Here is a 19,495-nt window from a genome sequence, read left to right on the forward strand (position 1 = left end):
AATGAAATTGAGCATCCAAAAGTTAATTTCTTTGTTTTTAACGATTTTTTCAAATACCATCGAGTTGGTCACCGAAAGCAACACCGAACAGAATGCGAGAAGTTCGCCAGTTCCAAGCGACAATCGCATAGATCGGTTGTCGTATGCCATAAGTGCCACCGCGACGCCTGTGATCAACAAAGCGAAGATTTGTTTCCGACTGAGTCTTTTGTTGTTAAAACCGTACGCCGCCAAACCACTAAAAATTAACTTCATTTGCATGATTGTTTGATAATTTGTCAAAGGTACGATCTGCATGGACTTAATCGTTAAAATGTTTTGTACAAGGTACAACGTGGCCAAGAAAAAGGTGGCTAAAGCGAAACTGACGAACTGGCCTGTTTTCAAGCCACCCGTAATTGACTTATTACAATCGTTTTGCGCTACAAAAAAAATAAAACTTAGAATAACTTTAAAAAACTCGATGTAAAAAACGATTATTTGTAGTTCTAAAGATGCATTTTGTGAACGTGATGTTTTTTGCAATAAAATGGAGAGCGTATTTTGAACAGTTATCAAAACCGAGGTCGCCAACACATTGAATTTTATCATTGTGGGTACGGGAAAAATTTTATAATATTAAAAATTTCATCTAACATAAATTTAAATATAATTTATTTTTTGAATTGTATAAAATCAAATTGAATTATGGCTCCCCCAAATGCAAAAAGCTCTGATTCTTCTTATTCCGCAGCACAATGGGAATCACTCTCGTTGTACGAAAAGTTAGGAGTATCTAGGAATGCTACAACTAGAGAGATTACGACTGCATACCGAAAACTCGCAATGAAGTACCATCCGGATAAAGGTGGAGATGAAAATATTTTTAAAGAGATTACCCAAGCTCACGAAATCTTAACTGACGATAATAAAAGACAAATATACGATATGCACGGACTCGCTGGTCTGCAAGGCGGCATGAGCGGCGGTCCATCAGAAGGCATCAACATATTTGATCTTTTCTTTGGAGGCGGCGGTCCCAAGAATTCTGGGCCAAGAAAAGGAGCTAGCGAGACTCGTACTTTAGGATTTTACGCTTGAAGAATTCAATTCCGGCGTTTCGAAGAAAATTTCGATTAACCGTAAAAAGGTTTGTACAATTTGTAACGGCCGTGGAGCTGCTTCAGAGCACATCAAGACTTGTCACGTCTGTGGAGGAGCCGGTCGTGTAATAGAAACGTTCAAGACTGTAGGTTATATCAGTCAAAGAAACATTGACTGTGTAGCTTGTCGCTCTTCTGGTAAAATAATTGACCCTTCCAACCGCTGTAAATCTTGCAAAGGAGCGTGTATAATTCGAGAATCCGAAAACATAGACGTTATCCTGCCTCCAGGAGCGCCCAACGGATATAAAATTGTCTGTCATGGCAAGGCTGACGAAGCACCAAATGTTATCACTGGTGACCTAATAATTGTGGCACAAGAAAAAGAACATCCGGTCTTCAAACGAAGAGGAAACGACTTAGTTTGTAACTGGACCATTTCGCTTCGCCAGTCTTTATTAAAAGAACCCTACGCCATCACAAATATTACTGGTCAGAAAATATTAATTAAACCCGAAAGCATAATAGCTCCAGACATGATCATCATGGTTCCCAACCACGGTATGACCATACTAAACTCGATGGGCCGTGGTAACTTGTACATTCATCACAAAGTGCAATTCCCCACTTCGATTTCGCGTGAACACTTGCCTATCCTCAACAGCATATTCCCAGACCCAGCAAATATCAAGAAAATTTCGACTGATGGAGCAGTTCCTGTGCCTACTAAAATGGTTAACAGCATGCCAACTGCTTCAAACGACAATTACCACAAACAAAGGTCTGAAACAGAAGATGAACACGCTAGCAACGAAGTTAGCTGCAACCAAATGTAAATTGCTTTGCGTAGATAACGCAGTGTAGATCTGCTTTTTTGTAATTTTGCTTTTTTCATAATTATGCTTTGATTATATTATTTTAGTTATATTTCCTGGACAAGTTGTAGTGTTTACGAACTAAACCAGTCATTTGCATAATGTTGGACGAATATAAAAACGAAGTAGAGACTGTATTTCTGCTGCTCGACCCGAACTCGGCGGGAGCAATTATTCTGAACGATGCCATTATTGGACTCAAAGCCTTGGAAGTCAATGCTTCGAAACAAGAGCTTGAGGCGTTCTTGAAAAGAAATCTGCAAATTGAAAACACGACCGTGGTTAGCCAAAAACTTTTTTTGGAAACAGCGATCGCGTTTAAGCGAAACATCACTGACACGGAAAGCATAAAAAAGTCATTCTACCTCCTCGACGAAAAGCAAAAAGGCTACATCTGTGCTGACCAATTGAAAACAAAAATCATGCAATTAGGGCTGGATATTCCAGACGAATTGATCATGCAGATGATTAAAATTGCAGATCAAAACGAAAAAGGATACGTAACGATGGATGATTTCATTCGCGTCATCAAGATAAGCTCAGAATATCTCACTTCAACCAAGTTAACCATTACTGAATAACCTCTTCCGTTATCTCTCGCAAACAAAGGCTCCAGTCGTCGACGCAAAGCGATACGCTAGAGGCGCTACTCGAGCCAGTGAATCTGAAAACTTTTTTTGTAAACATTTTTGATTTCAACACAATTACTGCCTCTAAGCTGGCTGCATTTAGAACGACAAGATCACCATTTTTATATGTGATCCAGAGAAAACCGAAGCGTTTTTCGAATCCGACTGGAAAATCATATAATGGTCTGCCTAACAATTTATGTCTCATCTCAATCTCGACTTTCACTTCTGATGCGCCAGTTTCGTGAGCTGATTCGACAATCAAAAGCTGTTCGCAGCTGATCGTAAACATTTTAACGTTATGATCTGTGTTGTATGTGTAAAGCGTGTTTCCGTCTGTTTCAACGTGCACAGGATATCTCGTTCGGCCTGTTTCAAAAAACACGTTTGGAGTTATTTTTATCAATCTTTTGTCTTTTAAAAAAAATAAACCTTCCGAACAAAATATCACGCTGGTTTGCTTCAAAATGAAGTTGTGGCCTTCGGCCATACAATACACTTCGCAACTTTCCAAAATCTTTAAGGTTTCTATCTGAACCTCGTTGTCAGCTCGAACTGCCATTTGAACCAGAGCTAGGCGGCTTGCGTCGGAAACTAATAGCTGATTTGAGCTTTTTAAATATAACGGTTTTAGGAGTAACGGGCCAGACTGAAATATTTCTCGCCCTTTGAGACGAAAAACAAAATCGGTTGATACGGAGACTAGCCCGTCCTCGGCTTCAATTACAAATTTAGTGTCTTTTTCTTCGCTGATTCGGACTCTATCAGTCTTCTGGTTCGATTTGACTATTTGAAAAATTCCATTATCGTTACAGTATACAATGTCTCCTCTCGATGTTATTATTGCATCATTGCAAGGAAGCAGTGAAGTTTCGAAAAAGGCATATCTGATTGAGTAGGTCTTGCCTGAAAGTGACAATTGGCTATCAGTCGTTTTTAGTCCGTCGATAATGCAACATTGCACTTTATGCAATGAGTCAGACATTAATGTGTAATTAACATGGTATTTTGTGACAAATTTATTATTCAATTATAAATCAAGCAGACGGAACTCGAGTCGGAAAGTACGACGTACGTTTTAGACTATTTTATAAATATATTCAAGAATTAATAAACGAAAATGTACGAACATTTCTTGACCACGCTAAGCCAATTCGTTAAGTGTTGAAGATATTAAAGGAAAACTGCTGGCACGAGCGACGTTTGCAATACCCCAGGTGAAACGATTATCAAAAAGCTGTATATTCATTACCACGTCGAGTTGCAGTAATATGTTGGTAATGAAGGACGTGGCAGACTCTGTCAAGTTATTTTCTGCGTCCATGCTGGAATCGTCAATACTAATTAGCAGCACGAGTTTCGTGTTAGAAAGGTTGATTTCACAAAGTAACTGAAAAATCAAACATTTTGCATCCGTTAATTCTTCGTCTGACGCTTGTAGCGGTACCAAAAAAAAGATACAACCGATGTGCAGATTCAACAGGCCCAGTATCATCTTCACCTGGATCTTGTGATCACCTGAAGTGTCCCACACGTTAATCACTGAAGAGTTAATTTTGATCGTTTGGCACACAATGGATAACTCATCAGGCGGTGGAAACTCAGGATACCGCTCGACTTTGTTTTGGAAAATCAAATTTTTCCATAAAAGAGTTTTTCCAGAGCGCGGAAGACCAGATATTATGACGTTGGTAGTTATTTTTAGGTTTTGAAGATCTTGCGTAGAATCATACATTTCATTTTCCGCGAGCGCTGTTGGAACGGCGGGTTTATCAGTGATCCTACAACATATCAAGCCCATTCAGAGCAAAATTATTGACGCACAAGATGGAATTGCTGATTTGTAGTCTATAGTTCCGCGTTTAAGCCAATTTGAGTGAAAAACGCAGACTTTTCGTTATTATCGAGCAAGTTTATTTGTCTTAGAAGAGAAGGAATCGAGGGTGCACTCGTAATCGATCTGACGTATAACCATGTAAACATAGCCATGATCAACTGGCAGTCGAAACGGTCGGAATAACCTCCGTGACCTGGAAACGTGTTACTATAGTCTTTAATTTTGAAATATCGCTTTATGGCACTAGATAAAAATCCGCCCAACGGTGCGCCGAACGACGCGAATAATCCGAAAATAATAAAATCAACCCAGGCATGACGATAAAACAAATTCAAACCCAAAATTTTAATAGGCTGCAGCGCAAATCTCGAACTCACTTTACAGTCCTGCGTAACGTCGTGGAACAGCGGTATTGCTGGAGAAAATCCCAAATCCGCACATGTAAACAATTTGAATCGCTGAAGCACTTCACCAACCAGCAGAGTGAAAATCGGTGTCAATACCGCAGCACCTAAAAATCCTTCAATAGTCTTGTTGGGTGAAACGTTTATCAAAGATGTTTTTCCATACTGCCTTCCGACTAAGTACGCAAAAGTATCGTTCAGTGCTACACTCGCAATACTAGTGGTAAACCAAATCAACCCTTTATCAATTGTTTTGATGTGTGAGATCGACTGGTAGACCACAGTAAGGCAAATAATAAAAATGAAAAACAGCGTCTTTAATTCTTTTTTTAACTGGTTTGTACGTATTTTAAATATCGATCGCAATAGACCTAACGTTATCAGCAGGTATTGCAGTACCGCCAAATAGTTGTCTAAACGCGGTAATATGCGAATGAAAAATTGCAATAATTTATTGTCCACGTTCAGATTCTGGTACTTCGTATCCGGAATGCGAGACAACTTATCAACTATATACGGCCGAAGTGTGGCGAACGCTGTGAATAACAACCAGTAAGCAGCTTGGAAGAACGGAAAGTCGTGATCTCGTAGCGTCACCCGCAAAACTTCAAAATACGTTAGCGTGCATAAGATTAATACGGTTAGAGCACAGTAAAAATGCCCAAGAGCTAACACAAACATAGTAGCAATCACCAAAAACAAAGATGTACTACAACAATATTTCTCATTTTTCTTACATGAATCGTTTCATAAAACTAGAACTTTTCGTTGACTTTGATTTGATGTTTGAAAACGAAGTTGTTTTTTTTCCATTCTCTTGGGCTAGATCGCTCTTTTGTTTGCTTTCATTACTTTTCCTACTCATTTTATTCGAAAAGAAATTAATAAATATTAATGATATTCAATCTTCAAAACATTCTTATTTATTATACCTGTGAAGTTACAGAATAGACTTCTTATTGGGCTCATGTCAGTCTATGACCACACCTTCCATGTCGTATTTGGACAACGTATTTGCTAATATTTTCAATTTTTTTTGAACCATCATTCCTATAATCGATGGAGCCAATAAACTAATATTTCTAAATATCCATTTGTCCATTTCAGATCCGTCAAAGCATTTCACTAGTTGGTTCGATAACTCTTCAATTTCTGTCTCACTCATTATCGTCATGATTTGCATATTGTTTCCCAGAGAAATCCAAGACGTGCTCACTGAACAAGTTTCGTGTGGGGCTGGCCAAAACATCAATTTGTTTATTCGACAATTAGCAAAGTTCCCTGTGATAAAAGGCGCGGCGACATTAGTAGAACTGAACTCGGTATGTGAATACATTGCTTTGTAGATTTTCTTTGAAAGACTTACCGGAAGAGCTGCTACAATTCCAAGCGAAAGTAAATAAACAACCATTCCCATGTTTCGCTTTTTACATTTGTTTAAACTTTGTTTTATCTGCAGTAACTGTTTGCGAAACAAAGAGGAATCGCTAAAACTGATTTTCGACGTTTCAAAGCCACTTGTTTCAGGAATTTGTAAATTCACCGACACCATTGACGTTTGATTATCGAAACATGTTGGGGCTGCAGTCCTACACATAAACGGAATAATAATTGCGCTATTCGCAAATTCTTGCGGTTTAATCGGATTGGTGTCCATAGAAAATGAATTTTCCATGGACATCACATCCATAGACGTTGTTCTTTCTTTGTACTGGCAATTCAATATTATAGATTCAGTCGAACTACGAACTACGTTTTCTTTGTCCACATAATTTTCGTTTAAAGGAATTTCATCATTAGTTTTATACTTTTGGTTGGCGAGTTCGTACAAAGTACTTTTGATCTTATCTACAGATTTAAACTCTGCGTAAACGTGGCTTAGTAAAAATAATAAAATGTCATTCACCGTAAACTTATTTTTGAATTTTGATCCATCGTGTTTTTTCTCTGAAAATAACCGGATAATTTTTTTAATCATTAATAGGTCGATTTCATTGTAGTCACTTAAGTAACGTTTACCAAAAATTATATTATTCTTATCTATCAGTTGATTAGTAACAAAAGACTTTCTATCAGAACTTTTCAAATAATACTCCAACAACACGCCTAGGCCAACAACAGATGTGTAGATTGCTTGTGTAAAATAATACAGTATTCTCAGTCCTAAATTTACATTTTTTTGATATTTTAAAGGTAGAATTGAACGATCCAACGGAATATCAGCGAGTCTATCCGATGTAATTGTCATAAGGCTCGACCCGTCACAAATCGTATGATGTATTTTAAATAAAATATAAATTTTTGTGGGCAAGATGATATAATATACTCGCCAAAGCGGTTTGTCTTTTGGTAGTTTAAGCAAGTATACTTCTTGAATTTTTTGGGACAATTTTCGTTCGTCATCTAAATCAATTGTTATTATATGGTTCGAAATGTCAAACTTTGCTCCGAGATTAATCCAAGTTGTGCGTCCGTACTTCTTTTTTATTACAGAAGTAAATTTTGAATCAAAAACAATCCATCGTTTCCATAAATGATACTTGAAAGAACTAAAAGATAATGTTTTCTCTACTTCGTAACCCATTGTGATAAATAATGGTGTTTCTTCCATTAAGAACAACAAATCATTGGCTGTAACTCTCTTGTCAGGTGGAAAGTAAGATAAATATTCACAAAACTGCGCTAAAGTACCTTCACGGTAGAAATATTTTAGTTTCATGAGATAAAAAATTATCGTTACGTTTACCGTCTCATATGCTTTGAAATCATTCCTTAAATCATTCCCATATAACTTTTCTGGTTTATTTGGTTTAATTCTATTATCAACGTCTTTTTTATTTATAACTTTTATCCACTCTTCAAATCTTTCTATTATCGCTAATTGATTAAAAATTAGTAAAAACAAATAATCCACTAACGCTAATACCATAATTACGCAAGCTACAATTGGAGAAATCAAACAGCATAAAAACTTTAAAACCCAGATGAAGACATTATAATAATTAACACTCATTTTACGTTGTATAATTCTGATATTAACCAATGTCTAATTTTTCTTGCAGTAACTCGAGTCGAATCAAGTTCTTATGATGTGTACTGGGTATATTGTAATATAATAAGTCTTTAATCTTTACTACTTGCTAAAATTTTAAAATACGCGCGTACTAGATGTATGTTAGTTTTGAATAAGGCGCATACGATCGTGTTATGAATTTTTAGAAAAATTTATTTAGTGACTGTTGCTACTTTCTTAAGGCTTCATTGCATTGTATTAATCTAGTCTGACGCTTAATATTTTCATATTATCTGTATTTTAGTAAGAACAAAGATAAGTTATTAAAATCTCAATCGAATTTTTTTTGTAGCTACAAATAATTTTTAATTCGTTGCTGAGCTGATTTTTATAGTGATAATTGTCTAGATCAACAACTAAAGCGTAAAAATTTCTATAATTTTTGGAAATTAGCAAAGCTAATTCGCTATTTATTTTTGGAATCATTCTTGTCAAAAACAAAAATAAGTCTTTTGCAGATTGTGTTGATTTTTTTTTGCATAAACTATCAAATTCTCTTATAGGCAAAATATTCAATGCTGTTTTTTTTCGGTTAAAGATCATGTTTATGTGAGTATGAATTGCACCAACGAGCTTTGAAGTAAATTCAATATTTTTTGAAACTAATAAATAAGTAGATGGATTTACCGCAGTAGAAACCATTACAGATCTTATCATAGCTGCATTAGATCCTGCGGGTAAAGGACATTGTTCACACAGCAGTATGGAATGTTGGAATTCCTTAAGAACTTCATTATCGTGAAAAAACGTTTTAATTCTTGTGGATTGATCGTGTAATCTGCCGTCAATAACGCTCTGTTGTAAATCAAAATAAGTTTTTCGTTCTATTATCGTAGGAATTATATAGGTATCATGAATGACTTCTTCGACTGACTCTCTTATGTTGTCACTTCTGCGTCCAATTTGATAAATATTCCGCAATTTGTAAATTTTCACATAAGCCCAAACGAAATCTCCCAAGGTTATCTGTTGGATTAAATATTCATCCTTGGGCAATAAATCTGTGATTTTGTCATTATTTGTCTTTTCACGGAAATCTACTAATATTTTAATTTTTTCCTCTATTGGCTCAATTTGAAAACTGTCAACAAGTTTTTTTGTAGTTTTCGAAACGGACTTATCAGATTTTTTCTCTGTTAAATCAGCGTGAAGAATTTCGTTTAATTTATTCAAAAGTATTTTAAGATCATTATAATCAATGTCTTGTTGTTCACATCGTTCCTGAGAAAGTTCAAAAATCAGTTTTTTTACAGTAGCTCCAGAACCTTTGAGTGGAATATCATAATTTTTTTTTGTAATAGTAAGTGGATAAAGCAATAAACCAGAAGGGGTTAAAAAGGTATTTCTATATCCTCTATGTTTTAAAGTTGAAATAATTTTTTTATAAAGCAGTTCGTTACTTTTATTTCGCATAGAAATTTAATATTCTAAGTAGAGAATCCGATAGTCATAAAAGATGTTAAGAAAGATCACTATATTACCTCTAAGTTTCTTATATCATATTATATAAATCTTATCAACTTAAATAAATATTAGTATTATTTTATTAATTTTGAGAAAGAAGAAAATCATTACGTCTAATTTCAATGCAGATAACGAAGTAAATGTCGATTTATTGTAAGTTTTAGAAACACAATATCTATAGTATACGGAGTACCCATTTGTGGGCAACCAGTAAACACATGCATTGGTTTACTTTGTCAAAAATGCAGTGGTAAATGTCCTATATGTGGTTCTTATGTTCATCCAACAACTATTGTGCATATATGCAAAGATTGCAACGAAGCTCTATATGGTGAAAGATGTATTTTATGCGCAAGTTCTGCCAATACATCTGCTTATTATTGCAAACAATGTACACTTTTGGGTAGAGATAGAGATGGGTGTCCAAGATTATTTTTTCGCAAAGAACTACATTCAAATTACATGACCAACGACAATTTACAATAAAAATAATCTGGTCATTTTTTAACTACGTATTTTCATTTAAAACAACGGTTACTAAATCATAACGACGATATTATTCTAATTATTTGATAAAATTTTAAATGTAAGTGCTAGTTGTGTGTTGTGTGGTGATTAATTTTTCTTCCATGTCTTGTTTCAAGCTCCAGTCTTTGTCAGTTAGGGATTCCAAATAGCATGTAATTTTAGCTCCATAAAAATAATACCAAATCATATTGACAAAAATCGACGAAATTCCAAAAATACAAATAGACACTTGAACTGGCAACACGATCAAATCCACTAATTTTAGCACAACTATTGGCGGCCACTTCAATCCTAAATTTGCAAAAGTATTGAAAAGCGTCATATAACTTCCTCCTATTATCTCATCAGATACGGATGCAAAATAGCTAATAGTAGAGATAAATATTGCATCTTGTGGGATGTTGTTGCAAACATTAGAAATCAAATAGGCAGCCATTTGAATTTTATATGATGTTCTAAAGAAATAAATTACTTGAAATCCTATGATACTTATAAAAGTTGAGATAAGTTTGGATATAAAAGCTATACGCAAAATTTTCATACTAGTCATTTTTACGCCAATTATTTTCGCGAGATAGGAACTCGTAAAAATACTAAGAATGAATGAAAAAAGTACACCAGTTGCTATAATAGAACCTGGCATACCAATTTCTGTGCATTTTAAAACGTATATTGCATCTAATATGCTCGAACCCAATCGCAGCGTCAAGAGAAATGGAATTGTTGTAGTCATGCATTTTAGTTTTAGTGACTTCAATAGCAGTAAATAAGAAGTTTTCAAGGAGTTTTTATTTTGTCTTCGCTCAGAAATCGTAAGTACCGCAATAAACGTGATTATAATCGTCATAACACTAGCTATATATAATATTGTGTCTTGAGTAACTTCAAAATTTGGAAAGTACAATTTTATTAATGACGATTTCATTTTTGGATGAAATGACAATAGTGAAAAATTTACGAGATAGTATCCAATATTTTGACCAATGGTGTTACAAGTTGCAGCGTGTCTATCATATATTTAACATCAAAAAACTTACTTTTTATACTCTTCTGGAAGCATTTCAATTGACCAGCCGTCAACAGTAATATCTTGTGTTGCCATGAGAAAATATAGAACTGTGTAATAGATTGTCAACATTTTTATGTTCGGTTGCAAACCTAGCTCTCCTGACCACTTTAGAGGCATCTTCGATACAGCTCCAAAATACATCAACAACGCAGCTATTATCTGCACAGAAATAAACCAAGTTTTTCTGCGATAAAATGGTTTGATGTACGTACTATCAACGATCGGCGCCCATAAAACTTTAAGTGAAAATGGAAGCGAAGTTAATGAAAATATAGAAAGTTCTGAATAGGATACGTCACATTGTTTCATAATTATTATCATTACACTAGAAATCCCGATAGGCACGGCTTGAAGCAAATAAATGATAATTAAAACAACCATTTTGAATGAGATATTACCCTCATGGCTTTTTTTAATTTTTCGTACGATTACCTCCATCGAGCACGCTTTGTAAGATTTTGCATATTTATAATTAACTTTAAAAGTTCTATTTTAGTTATAACTTTTCGATCAAATTTACAATATAGCGGATATAAAATTGTTATTTAATAATATTTGTCAATTTATATAAACTAAATTTACTTAACTATAAAATAAGCGTAAGCTTCTTGTGCAGCCTTGAGCTTAGCATTCTCTGGATTATGTCCTGACGCCATGGATCTTTGCCAAGTATTACTAGGCTTTTTGTCAAATTTAATAATGTTGGGTAAATTTTGAAATAATTGTTCAAGCTTTTCTTTTCCATAAGTTTCTAAATTGTCATAGGAATTAGAAGCGTTGAGCAGATTATCTTGTATGTTTTTTTCTTTAAACAAATCACTATATTGAAAATAAAAAGGGTGTTGCACATTTTTCATATTCAGATGAAATCCAGGTCCGTAACTTAGTTTCACCAACTCATAAAAATTACCTTCCTCATCGAAAATTTTTTTAATTGATTCAAAGTGTTTCTTTTTCGCTCTTTCTTCCGTTTCTAATATTTTAGATTGATAAGTGATACTAAGGTTATGCAACAGCTCGTCGATCTTAGCAGCTTCTTCAGAATTTTGCTTGTTTATTAGTAGATCAATGTATTCCTCACGGCTTTCAATAAAATCGTTATAAGAAGGCGAGTCGTCAAAACAAGCACGGTCGAAGTTTAGAACATTCATTACCTTTTTCCTAATTCCTAGGGCTCTATTATAAACACTTATTTCACTACTCCATGTTACAAAATTGTCGGCGGAAAAAGTTTCAGAGCACACCAAGCATTTTACAGTAGTATTATTTTTAGTAATTTTATCTTCATTTTGCTGAGAAATAAACGGATACGCGCTAACGACGCAATTTGCACAATATAAATGTCCGCAAACCACTGAACGATATAAGATATTATCTGTTTCGTTAATCAAACCATCACAGAGCGGACATTTTGTGATTTTCATCGACTGAAAAAAATACTATTTTAGGCATTTTATAATATTAGTGTAAAATGCTAGAAAATAAACTAGACTAAAAAATGTATATAAATGAATGTTGATCAATTTCAAAACGCGAGAATTTTTGATTGGTCTAAGATAGAAACGCAAAGTTATGTCAAAGACATAAGCTTAGTAGCTCTAGGCCAAAGAGAAATCAAACTAGCTGAAGATGAAATGCCCGGTTTGGCTGCTATCGTCAATGAATACAAAGAAGTTAAACCGTTGAAAAATATTAGAATAAGTGGTTGCTTACATTTGACCATCCAGACTGCAGTTCTTATAAAAGTTTTGGTGTCATTAGGAGCTAAAGTTAGATGGTGTTCATGTAACATGTTAAGCACTCAAGATCATGCTGCAGCTGCTATTTCTACCTTAGACAATGTTACAGTCTTTGCTTGGAAAAATGAAAATAGCTACGAATACTGGTGGTGTGTTTATCAAGCACTGTTCTGGCCTTCTTCAAAACCTAAAAGTTTAGAAGGACCAACGCTAATTATCGATGATGGCGCCGATATGACATATTTACTGCATAAATTGCTCGTGAAAAAAAAAATAGTAAAAGATATCTCAATCGATCCAAACAATTTTACCGATGATGATGCCTGTGTCATGTTAAGAAAACTTTACAATGATGATCAAATCACAAATTTATTGAAAAATTTAAAAGGCATATGTGAAGAAACTACTACGGGTATTCAGAGAATAACATCATTATTCAAGTCAAAATTATTGAAATTTCCGGTTATGGATATAAACTCATCCGTTATAAAGTGCAAATTTGATAACGTTTATGGATGTCGACAATCATTAGTAGATAGTATCATGAGGGCAACTGATGTAATGTTAGCGGGTAAATGCGCTCTAGTTTGCGGCTATGGAGAAGTAGGCAAAGGTTGTTGTCAGTCATTACGCGGTCTGGGAATGAGAGTATTTGTTTCCGAAATAGATCCCATCTGTGCTTTGCAAGCACAACTTGAAGGTTACGAAGTCGTTAAAATTGAAACAGTGCTTGAAAAATTATCTTTAGTTGTCACTGCTACTGGATGCTGCGACGTAGTTACTATTGAACACATAAAGCAAATGAAAAAAGGCACGATACTATGCAACATTGGTCACTTCAACAATGAAATAAATTTTGAAGGTATAGAAAAAATTGCAAAAAAGACAAATATTAAACCACAAATAGACATGTGGACGTTCTCTAATGGAAACTATATACTTTTGCTAGCTGAAGGTCGGTTAGTGAACCTGGGTTGTGCAACGGGTCATCCTTCGTTTGTAATGAGTTGTTCCTTCAGTGCTCAGGTGGTATCATGTTTAGAAATCCTGAAAAACAATGAAAATTACCAAGAGCCAAAGTTGTATGCTGTTCCGAGAATATACGATGAAAAAATTGCAAAATATCACGTATTGGCTCTCAAAGGGAATATGACAACTTTGACAGAACAACAAAGTAGATATTTAAGCATATCCCGTGACGGTCCATACAAAGCAACCAACTATAAATACTAATTAACACATAACTTTTAAGAATTGGATTTAAACAATGCTAATATTGTGTTTTCCACAACACAAAAAGGCGGTATTAAAAGATGTTGATTTGACGGATCTACTTCGAAATGCTCTGTAAGCTCCTCCACAGCGTAGTGGCGCACAGCTAACTTTGCTACGCATGTTGCAGCTGTGTTTAAAATTTCATCGATTTCCGAATTCAGCTTGAATTCTTCAGGGGCTTTTATGTTTAAGTCTGAGTTTATTGCCTCGATCACGTTGTTAATTTCTTCGACTACATCCACTGAATGTTGTGCCAAATAACGCCTAGAATATTCTAAGTAGCAGCCATATTTAAAAATGTGCTTTTGACATTTTAAAACAAACGAGTAGATACCATCCAAACGATCAGTTTTTACTTTATATTTAACCGCTTCGATGTAGTTTAACTGTTGTAAATATAAATTTAGAGACAGCTCTACTAGCTCCATCATATTAGTGGTTTTCTGGATATTTTTATAGATCGTAAACAAGTATTTTTCTAAGTGTTGCAAATAAGCAGCGAGGTCTTTTTTGTTTTTGGTCAACTCGAAATCTTTTTCTGAAACGCGATTTAAGGTATCGTGGATTTTATTGATAGCCTCACTGTCATAATTGCAATACTGTTTTTTTTCTCTTTCTTCCAAAGTTGCAGTATCTTTCAATATTATTCTAAACCGTCGAACTAGAGACAATAAGCTATTTCGTTTTGACTCAAGTAGTTCGACATATTCTGCAAGTTTCTTTTGTTCGAGTGGTTGGTATGGCTGGATGGTAAACGTTTTCAATTTGTCTGAAAAATAGTCTTTTTGTTCGTTGCTGACATTGAGATATTTTTTGTATTCTTCAATTGAATTGAACACTTTACCGTTGTCGGAATCAAAGATTATTTCTTTCACAATGTTAACGTTTTTGGGAAGATTAGTAACCACGTTTTTTTTTAACTCTTCTGGGTCTAATAATATTGAGTAGTCATTTTTGTTCATAGATAAGCTGATTACTAATTATATGCAACACTATCGTTGACTTAAATAAATAGGTATTGTTTAAGAACTTCGTTGGTGCATTAAACAAACAAGTGACACCACAAAAAAACTGGTCTGTGTGACCCTACGTTTATCTCTTTTATTCTATCGTATTCGAGTGAATGTAGTTGATGATTTTTGCTCAACACCGTGATAATTCTATCCGACCATGAAGGACAAGTTTCGCGAGAATACTGATTTGTGTTTCGGTTGTATTTATAGTTCGGCCAATACTTGATTGGGGGTTCAATAATTCTAGAGTTCATAACGGAATAATTAAACGTACGTCGATTAAACAAATCAAATGATAAGTATTCTTCAAAATTTTGCTCTTTAAACAACTGTTTCGCTTTTGGTACTGAGAGAGTGACGGGAACGTTCAAGTTTCCCAGTATAAAGTGCGTGGCGTTCTCGTCGAGTTCGTAGTAAGCAAACAGCCGGTCATATACGTCTTGCTTCTTTTCAAATTCTGTTATTGAATTTGACACGTATAATGACACGAAAACTAGCTCGAACTTGCTGCAAAAAAATCGTATTTCAAGTATGTTGAAGTCATAGGCCTTGCAAAACGTCAGGTTGCTGCTTGCATTGATTTGATAATTGGTAATATCGGAATTATGAACTAATATGATTAACACATTTCCGTCTGATGCGTCAAAAAATTTCAATGAATGAGATGTACTGAAACACGAGCATACACTATTTACGATTTCTTGAACTTTTGGCAAATAGCTATCTACGTTTTTTTTATGCAGAGACGTGTTTTGGAAATTGAACACATAAAAGTCCATTTCTAACTCAATCAGAGACCAGTGATTAGTAAAACTAGCGAGGAATGTGTCAACACAATCCGCAATGTCAAAAGTGCAAAAAAACAAGTTCAAGTATTGATTATTTTTACGCTCAGCAAATCTAACGTTTTCAGCGCAAGACGCTGTTAAAGAAAAAAGCACGGAATCTTTAATTTTGTCTTCGAAAGTTTGGTTGTAAATTCTGGTAATACTCCTGGAATAGTGTACGATATTCGTTAAAAGAGAAGATTTCCCAGCTTTGAGCAGCGGCGAAAGAACGCTTCCCGCTCCAGTGTAGCAAATGCTGATTAAATCTCCCATATCAACCCACAATGTAGACAAACAATTTCTCAATATAAACTCGTTTTTGTTTTGTTTTTGCACTTGAGGTTGATTTGTCTGTTTTCTCAAATTAGAAGTGGTATTCAAGTTACAATCGTCCGCTAACTTCCACAAATTAGCGTTCACCTTGTCAATTGAAACGGCTTCGCTCAATACTTTGAAATTGACGTTTTGCAACACGTCAGTGCCTTGGGATCCGAGAATAAAAACGTGGTAGTAAAACGGGTTGATGTAAGTGAAACCTGCAAAAATTGGAAACGGTTTGTGCAGCAAAAGCTCTTGGTTATGATCCCATTTTTTTTCTGTACAAGCTACGTAATTTTCCTGCGCGACTAACATGTCGCGCATTTTGCTATCTAAAAGAGACGATTTAAGTCCGTTATACAAGATCAACTCGGTTTGTCCCTTTGAAAGCAGTAATTTAAACAAAACGTTCTGGACCAAAATCCACTGTACGATGTTTGTGCGGTCCAAACAGTCCAGACAGTTAATTCTGTAGAAAATTCTTTGTATCGGCAACTGATAGGAACAAAAAATATTGTCAATGTCGAGCGATTTGCAAATTAAATCTTTAGCTAGAAAAAATTGCAAAGCGCGCTCTAGACCGTAGTCTTCGACGAAATTATGGAAATCCCAGTGTACGTAGCTGACTGGTCCGCTTAGTTCGTCTTTCTTTTGATATAATAAGTTTAAGAATTTAAACGAATCTAGAACATTTAGTCCGCTGGACATTAACGTCTTAGATCTCCAGTAACTGTCGATAAATTCTTTCGCAACGAGATTGCGGTAATGCAAACTCAACGAGCGTTCCGAAATTTTTTCATGAGAAAGGAGGTCTACAATAATGATGTTGCCGTATTTTTTCCTCAGATCGTCAAAGTGTTTTTTCATTGCGTCCTTGTTAATTTCTTTGTTGTTTTCAATTTGTAAAGCCGTTTTGATGGAAGAACTGGCTTGATTCCAGAAAATAGGCACGCTGCCCCGCAAAATAACGTACGAGTACCAACCTTTCATTTGGTTCGAGCCATGATATACAGATTCATAAAACTTATAAGCCTGCGGATCATAGTTTCGAACGCAAAAAACCAACTCAGTTTCGCAAAAATTGGCCACCTGTCCTTGTTTGTTGATTCCACGCGCTTGAAACCTCGAACCGCCGCGATCTGAAGCTCTTCGCGTAAACAAGTAATACTCCACCAAACGATTCCCCAAATTGACTACAGCCTTAGAAATACTGCCTTGCACTAAAGGACAGAACCAGTAGTGCATGTTATCGCCTGGAATGTTTTTGTTCCAAACGAACTCGCGCTTGCAATACTTAAACAAAGGCAACAAAGTAATTTTCTTATCGTCGATGAAGTGTTCATTGTCTTTCAAACTTGCAAATTTGTCATAACTAACGCACAATTCACCTTTGTCTTTAAAGCGCAAAAATTGCTGCTGCAAGTTTGTTGTAAGATCGATATCGTGTGAATAATAAAAACTCATTCTAGTCATCATCCGTTCCACATTTCCCACGGCCTGCTTAATTGTATCTGAAAAAAGGTTGTTGTTTTGCATAGCTTCGTTGTTAGTAACACTTCTAAGCCGTAAAAACTCATACATGTTCACGTTTAGCGGAATGGCCATAATCTGTGTCAGGGCCATGATCGCTCGTCTCGCATTATAAAACTTCTTGCAGTTTTGCAAAACGTTTTCGAGCTTTTCGTCGCTGGCTACCGCCAAAGGACACAAATCGGCCGGAACCAAACTCACGCAATTAGATTTTAATTCTACCAACAGCAATAACTGTTTTTCGTATTCAATTACACCGACGATACAATTAGTCTCGAAACGCAGCGAGTTTTGCAGTTTCGAAACTATTTTCGCGTTAAGTACAACTTCTGATATGGAAAGTTTGTTCAAGGAGGAATATTTAATTTGCAAAGCTCGTGCGCTCTTATTCAACTTTTGCAAGTTCAAATTGTTGTCGTAAACCAAAATGAAGTGATCGAAAACGGCAAATTGAAACCGCTTTACTTGATCAACAGACATAGTCAAAAAAGGAATTATACAACTAATAAACTATTGATTCTATCTCTAAGGCATTTTTAGCTAAAAAGCTATTTTGCAACAGTTCAAAATATATAAATAAAATATTGCATGAACTGCCCAGTCGTTTGGTTCATAAACAAAATATTTATGTTCAATTACTTAAATGGTGAAAAAATAAATATTATCATATTCCAATTTGGAATTTCAATTAGGTTGCTGGTCCCAGTATTATCTTCGTCATGGGGGTTTGCAAAGATTTTTATATTCTCTTACAACTAAACGGTTGAGGTGCGTTTAATAAAATTTGAGCTAAACACTTATTGTTTAGGTTTTTGACGACTTTGAAGTTCTATTTTATGCAATGGCCGTCAGTTTTAACGAAAACAGTTTTACACTCCAAACAGACAAGTTTGAACTAAAAGAATCGATCAGTAATTTCGACTTTTACAAAAATTTATCTCAAACCGTACAGACGATAAAAAAACATTCAGAAACATACAAAACTAATGCCATTATCCTGAATTTATTTCAGAAAATGCAGGAAGCTCTTCAGATAGCTTACAGTTTGCACAAAAATCACTGCATTGTCGAACAAATTTACAACGTGCTGTTTTCTTATCTGCTGTTTGTAGAGCAGGAAAATTTAGAAGTCATTTACTGTTTTGCAGACGTAGCCAGTTTACGTGCTCATTTTGTGGAGCTAAGAAGCGTGTTTCAGAGCTATTTGCTGTTCTTAGTTAACTTTATAAAAAAGGCGACTTTGCCTCATGACAGCTCGGCAACAAACAGTAGCGATTCATCTAATCTCAAAAAGCTTCTTGATTACCCAATCAAGGTACAAGTATTCATGTTAAACAAGTGCAAGTACTGCCAAGAAGGACGTTACAACATGCAGTTTCAAACCAATGAAAACGTGACTCATTACAAGTTCAATTTTTCACGACATAAAAATAAGGCTAACAAGCCAGAACTTAAGGTTCTGCCACAAGCGGTGAAGAATATATTACCCCCTAACTTTAAGCGGCATGCATTACTTGAAAAAAACACTTTTGCCGCTTTTCAAGTGGTGTTGGCAGACGTTGAACTTGTAAAGAAAAAAAACGATATAGCAATAAAAAAACGTAATTTACATCTTGCAATATTTAATAATGTTAACTTAGCCAACCTGATGGCATGGTTGTCATTTAATTCCGGCGTGTTCAACGGCGTTCTTCCCGATTTGGCGCTGCTTTATAACCCTCTGAAGCAGAAGAATATAATAGCTGAGCTTCTTGATTGGATCAACTACTTGAACTGGAAAGAAGATTACGAAATCAACGATTTTAACTTTGAATGGATTGAAAACGCGTACA

General features: G+C 35.2%; 4 protein-coding genes across 4 annotated transcripts; 2 read left to right on the plus strand and 2 right to left on the minus strand.

The window, feature by feature from the left end:
* The first annotated feature begins 687 nt into the window (after positions 1 to 687).
* LOC142598123 (uncharacterized) lies at positions 688 to 1,918 on the plus strand. The gene is given in 2 exon segments (XM_075735081.1): positions 688 to 1,068; positions 1,070 to 1,918. Coding segments are annotated over 2 exon segments (1,230 nt in total).
* A 1,604-nt stretch (positions 1,919 to 3,522) lies between these two features.
* LOC142598126 (uncharacterized) lies at positions 3,523 to 11,030 on the minus strand. Its single transcript, XM_075735084.1, has 4 exons — positions 10,930 to 11,030; positions 10,072 to 10,183; positions 4,552 to 5,097; positions 3,523 to 3,549 (listed from the first exon to the last, which is right to left on the minus strand). Exons 1-4 carry the CDS (start codon positions 11,028 to 11,030, stop codon positions 3,523 to 3,525), a joined length of 786 nt encoding a protein of 261 aa, XP_075591199.1.
* A 1,439-nt stretch (positions 11,031 to 12,469) lies between these two features.
* On the plus strand, positions 12,470 to 14,051 carry LOC142598127 (adenosylhomocysteinase-like). The gene is made up of 2 exons (XM_075735085.1): positions 12,470 to 13,474; positions 14,001 to 14,051. The coding sequence occupies exons 1-2, from the start codon at positions 12,470 to 12,472 to the stop codon at positions 14,049 to 14,051; spliced, it is 1,056 nt and encodes a 351-aa protein (XP_075591200.1).
* A 1,387-nt stretch (positions 14,052 to 15,438) lies between these two features.
* On the minus strand, positions 15,439 to 17,378 carry LOC142598128 (uncharacterized). Its single transcript, XM_075735086.1, is given in 4 exon segments — positions 15,439 to 15,495; positions 16,352 to 16,441; positions 16,551 to 16,602; positions 17,200 to 17,378. Coding segments are annotated over 4 exon segments (378 nt in total).
* Between the last annotated feature and the right edge of the window lie 2,117 nt (positions 17,379 to 19,495).

This window comes from Dermatophagoides farinae, unplaced genomic scaffold (genome assembly GCF_024713945.1).
Source record: "Dermatophagoides farinae isolate YC_2012a unplaced genomic scaffold, ASM2471394v1 contig8, whole genome shotgun sequence".
NCBI lineage: Eukaryota > Metazoa > Arthropoda > Arachnida > Sarcoptiformes > Pyroglyphidae > Dermatophagoides > Dermatophagoides farinae.

What these genes read in the sequence shown, in the direction of transcription:
- LOC142598126 (XM_075735084.1), bottom strand. Translation starts at nt 11,030, where the DNA reads ATGTTGACAATCTATTACACAGTTCTATATTTTCTCATGGCAACACAA. An exon ending in ATTTTTGTCAATATGATTTG is followed by an intron (nt 5,098 to 10,071) that starts GTATTATTTTTA and finishes GTGGTCTACCAG; the next exon opens with TCGATCTCACACATCAAAAC. An exon ending in CTATGTTTACATGGTTATAC is followed by an intron (nt 3,550 to 4,551) that starts GTCAGATCGATT and finishes CATTGCATAAAG; the next exon opens with TGCAATGTTGCATTATCGAC.
- LOC142598127 (XM_075735085.1), top strand. Translation starts at nt 12,470, where the DNA reads ATGAATGTTGATCAATTTCAAAACGCGAGAATTTTTGATTGGTCTAAG. An exon ending in CTGCTACTGGATGCTGCGAC is followed by an intron (nt 13,475 to 14,000) that starts GTAGTTACTATT and finishes CAACACAAAAAG; the next exon opens with GCGGTATTAAAAGATGTTGA.